We start from the raw sequence: 5,002 nt of genomic DNA, 5'->3' as shown, positions 1-5,002 counted from the left end.
ACCCATGATGTTTGTATACTTGGGAGGTGTGATGAATCTACAACCCCAGATAGAAGTAGAAGTGAAGCCTTAACTCAAGCTGGACTTGGACGAGTCAGAATTGTATTTCCAAACAGAAAGGCTTTCTGTAGAATCGGGATACTTGATTAGATTTATTTGTATTAGATTAAAGTCACGTGACAACTTATCACGAGGCTGTCGTTTGAAGTGTGTTCTTTCGTTTTGTATCGTTTGTGTATTTTGTATTAAAGCGATTGTAGAAAAGCTAAAGATTTCTGTGAGTTATTACATATCAGCGAAGAGGACATTACATTGGCGACGAGGATGGAAGTTCGTCTAACATTATAGCCGTGAATTTGGCAAGATTACCAATCGGGAGTGTAGTATTTAGCGAAAATATTTGAAATGTCTGTCGCGGACGAAGATGGCGCAGGACAAAACGGCAATCCGGCAGGCGCTCAAGCAAGTTTATTGACAAGCGACGTCAAAGGGCTTCCTTGCTTTAACCCCAGGGAAGACCCAACGAATTTGGCTGTGAGATGGAAGCGCTGGAAGCGGTCATTTAATGTGTTTTTAACGGCAAAGGGAGTAATAAATGACAAACAGAAAGTGGCATTACTTCTGCATACGGGGGGGTTGCAGTTGCAAGAACTATATTTTACGTTAGTAAACGAAGACGAAGAGAAAGAGTTTAAGGATTGCGTCAAGGTCTTGGATGAGTATTTCGTCCCTAAGGTGAATCTACCGTTTGAGAGACACCAGTTTCGTCAAATGAGTCAGATGAACGGCGAGAAAGTGGATCATTTTGTTTCGCGTCTTAGGCAAAAAGCTACTACGTGCGAATTTCAGAACGTGGAAGAAGCAATTCGAGACCAACTAATTGAGAAATGTGGCGACTCAAAGCTTAGACGGAAGTTTCTTGAACGCGTTAATGCAACACTCAAGGATTTACAAGATATTGCGCGGGGCATATGAGGCGGTAGAAGAGCAGTTGAAATCAATGGAAGGTTCGAATACAGTAAACGTTGTGAGTCATAAATCGCGTTGGAGCGGACGAAAAGAGAAAAAGGTCAACACAGATCAGAAAGAGCGCAGATACTCAGCCAAGGGGACTGGGCACGACAACAAGGATAACGTACGACGATGTTACAACTGTAATAAAACTGGGCACTTTGCTCGAGACGCAAATTGTCCAGCAAAGTCCAAGAGCTGCAATAAATGCGGAATCATAGGTCACTTCTCAGCTTGCTGCAAAAAAGCAGGGGAGAAGCACAACAAGGAGAAAGAAAAAAAGGAGGAGAAAAGAGCATATAAAGTCTCTGAGGAAGAAGGAAAAACACCAACAAGAGATGACTATGCCTTTGTTATTGGTGGGCATGGACAAAAAGATATGGGTCAGGTGGATCTAATTATTGGAGGAGTGAAACTAGAAAGTATTTTAATTGACTCAGGTGCAACATGTAATGTAATTGATTGTGAACTCTGGAACTATCTTAAAAGAAAACATGTTAGGTGCGAGTCAAGGGTATCAGACAAGAAACTGTTTGCGTATGGACAGAAAGAGCCAATCGACGTTGTAGGGACATTTACAGCAGAGATTGTGTGCGAGGCAAACAGTGAAAGATGTGTAGACGATTTCACTGTGATTAAAGAGAACGGAAGGCCTATATTGGGGAAGAAAACAGCCGAACAATTGAAAGTACTCAGGGTTGGACCTGAAGAAATAATAAGAACTGTTAACACGGTCACACAAGAGGGAAGTGATTCAGATATTCGTGAGGAGTTTGCTGATATTTTTACTGGAGTCGGACTACTTAAGGATTACAAGCTGAAACTGCATATCGATGAGGATGTTATACCAGTTGCTCAGCCGGTGCGTAGACTGCCATTCGGTCTAAGGGACAAAGTAGACGATAAGTTAGACGAGTTACTCGACATGGGTATTATCGAAGAATTGCCAGAAGCAACACCTACAAGGTGGGTTTCACCATTAGTGGTTGTTCCAAAAGCAGATGGAAAGGATATTCGAGTTTGTATCGATATGAGAAGGGCAAACGAGGCGATTGTAAGGGAAAGACATCCTATTCCGACCATAGAAGAAGTTTTGTATGATTTAAATGGAGCAACGGTATTTAGTAAGATAGACCTCAAATGGGGGTTTCATCAAGTGGAACTCACAGAGGATTCAAGGGACATTACGACGTTCGTGACACACCGGGGGTTATATAGATATCGTCGACTGATGTTCGGAATTACTTCAGCTCCAGAGAAGTACCAGAAAATAATCTCAGATGTTTTGGCAGGGTGCAATGGGGTGGCAAATATTGCGGATGATCTTATTGTTTACGGGGCTGATTTATCCGAGCATGATGAGAATCTTTATAAAGTACTAACACGTCTGCGAGAGAAAGGTCTTACCGTAAATGGGGACAAATGTCAGTTTAGACTTCCGGCCTTGACCTTTTTTGGCCACAAGCTCAGTGCCAAAGGGGTGGCACCAAGTGAAGAGAAAGTTGCTGCTGTAGTCAACGCTAGACCACCGCAAAATGTTTCGGAAGTTAGGTCGTTCGTACAGTTAGTACAGTATTCGGCAAAGTTTATCCCGGACTTTGCGCAGATTGCAGAGCCGTTGCGTCGTGTACTAAGAAAGGGACAGTCGTTCGTTTGGGGGTCAGAGCAACAGCAGGCGTTTGAGAAGCTGAAATGGATGATGACTAGGGCTGAAGCCCTGGCTTATTTTAGAAACGACTGCAAAACGAGAATCGTCGCGGATGCAGGGCCGGAGGGAATTGGAGCTGTGTTGCTACAACTGCAAGGAGACCAGTGGAGAGCGGTGTCGTATGCCTCCAGGAACCTCTCGGACGTAGAGCGGCGATACGCCCAAACAGAGAAGGAAGCACTTGCACTCGTGTGGGCTTGCGAGCGGTTTAATATATATGTGTATGGTCGTGAATTCGAACTGGAAACTGACCATAAGCCACTAGAGTGTATTTTCAACAAGACATCGAAACCCTCAGCAAGGATCGAAAGATGGGTATTACGGCTTCAGTGCCACAACTTCAAGGTCGTTTACCGGCCTGGAAAGACGAACATTGCCGATGCTTTGTCTAGAATGAACCAGAAGAGTCCAAAAGACCACAGCAGCGAGAAAGAGGACGTCATCCGTTTCGTTGCCATACAAGCGACACCCGTGGCCTTAACGACTAAAGAAATAGAGAGAGCGTCAGAAATCGACGCTGAATTACAAAGTGTGCGATACTATATCGAATCGGGAGATTGGACTAAATGTAAACTGTCGGCATATGCGTGTGTAAAGAATGAGCTCTGCATGATTGGTAGACTTGTTTTACGGGGGAATCGAATCGTTATTCCTCAGATGTTGCGAAGAAAGGTTTTGGAAGCGGCACATGAAGGCCATCAAGGAATTGTAAAGACGAAAAGCAGATTAAGAACGAAAGTATGGTGGCCCAAGATGGACATAGATGCTGAACGAGTGTGTAAATCGTGTCATGGATGTCAAGTAGTCAGCCAGTATAATGTACCGGAACCCATGAAACGGACCGAGATGCCTACAGGCCCATGGCAAGATGTCGCAGTAGACTTGATGGGGCCAATGCCAACCGGAGAATACTTGCTGGTAGTCGTGGATTACTATAGTCGATACTACGAAGTTTCCATTATGCACTCAACAACTTCAGAAAAGATTATCAAAGCGCTAAACGAAATTTTTGCTAGATTTGGTTTTCCTTACTCGTTGAAATCAGACAACGGGAGACAGTTTGTTAGTGAGGAGTTCAAGAGGTTTTTACAACAAGTGAATATTGAACACAGAACGTCACCACCACTTTGGCCACAAGCTAACGGTGAAGTGGAGCGCCAAAATCGCACTCTTCTCAAGGCACTAAAAGTGGCCCAAGTTGAAGGCAAGGATTGGAGAAAGGAGTTACCACAATTCCTTCTTGCGTATAGAACAACACCGCAAGTCACAACTGGAAAAACACCAGCGTTCCTTATGTTCAAACGTGAACTGAGAAGTAAACTTCCAGAACTTAGGGGAGATATAGACGACTTTGATGAGAACATAAGGGATCGCGATTGGCGAAACAAGCTAGTACAAAAAGCTAATGCAGATGAAAAAAGGAGGGCAAATGATAGCACTATTCTACCAGGAGACCAAGTACTACTACGGAACACTAAAACGTCAGGGAAGTTAGCTGCCAACTACGAAAAGGAGCCGTATACGGTGGTCACGAAGGAGGGGAACGAAGTGATGGTAGAGGCGGACGATGGCTCGATCTTTAGGAGAGACAGTTCATTTGTAAAACCATATAATAATCCAGTGGAGACAGCTACGGAAAGCGAGTCCCAACAACAGCCGCAACCGGATAGCGAAACGGTTATCACCAATAGACTTAAGCGGGAGATTAGATTACCCGAGCGATTCAATGATTTTATCATGGACAAACCAAAGTGATACAAATATATTACGAAACAGTATGAACACGATAGTTCGTGTAGTTGAAGTTATGATTGGTTGTTCGAACACTAAATTGACTGGAAAGGAAGGGATGTAGAATCGGGATACTTGATTAGATTTATTTGTATTAGATTAAAGTCACGTGACAACTTATCACGAGGCTGTCGTTTGAAGTGTGTTCTTTCGTTTTGTATCGTTTGTGTATTTTGTATTAAAGCGATTGTAGAAAAGCTAAAGATTTGTGTGAGTTATTACATATCAGCGAAGAGGACATTACACTTTCCATGCTGATCTACAAAATTTTCTAGAGAGCAAGTTCCCAAAACTAAAAGCTGGAGGAGGATTTGAAGTTCTCAGGGCCCATGGGGGTGGTGCTCGGAACCCATTGGTCTTTATGTACAGCATTCAAGAGTTTTAAAAAATGTTTTTGAAGAGCTAAAAGACCAAAAGTTTGAAACCAGCAAATTGTCTGTAGAGTTTGTTGGGGAACCTGCAGCAGATACAGGTGGTCCTACAAGGGAGATG

The 5,002-nt window shown here is 43.4% G+C and overlaps 1 protein-coding gene across 1 annotated transcript; it reads left to right on the top strand.

Annotated features, from left to right (window-relative positions):
• The first annotated feature begins 983 nt into the window (after positions 1-983).
• Positions 984-4,474, top strand: LOC114527758 (uncharacterized protein K02A2.6-like). The gene has a single exon (XM_028549452.1). The coding sequence runs from the start codon at positions 1,001-1,003 to the stop codon at positions 4,472-4,474; it is 3,474 nt and encodes a 1,157-aa protein (XP_028405253.1). The 5' UTR covers positions 984-1,000.
• Positions 4,475-5,002: the final 528 nt, after the last annotated feature.

Source organism: Dendronephthya gigantea, unplaced genomic scaffold (genome assembly GCF_004324835.1).
Source record: "Dendronephthya gigantea isolate DGI-Jeju-01 unplaced genomic scaffold, DenGig_1.0 000046F, whole genome shotgun sequence".
In the NCBI taxonomy this organism is placed as follows: domain Eukaryota; kingdom Metazoa; phylum Cnidaria; class Anthozoa; order Malacalcyonacea; family Nephtheidae; genus Dendronephthya; species Dendronephthya gigantea.
The sequence above is the reverse complement of the archived record's forward strand: the minus strand, read 5'-3'. Positions and strand labels throughout refer to the sequence as shown.

Excerpts from the sequence above, each read along its gene's own strand:
- LOC114527758 (XM_028549452.1), top strand. The coding sequence starts at position 1,001 with ATGGAAGGTTCGAATACAGTAAACGTTGTGAGTCATAAATCGCGTTGG.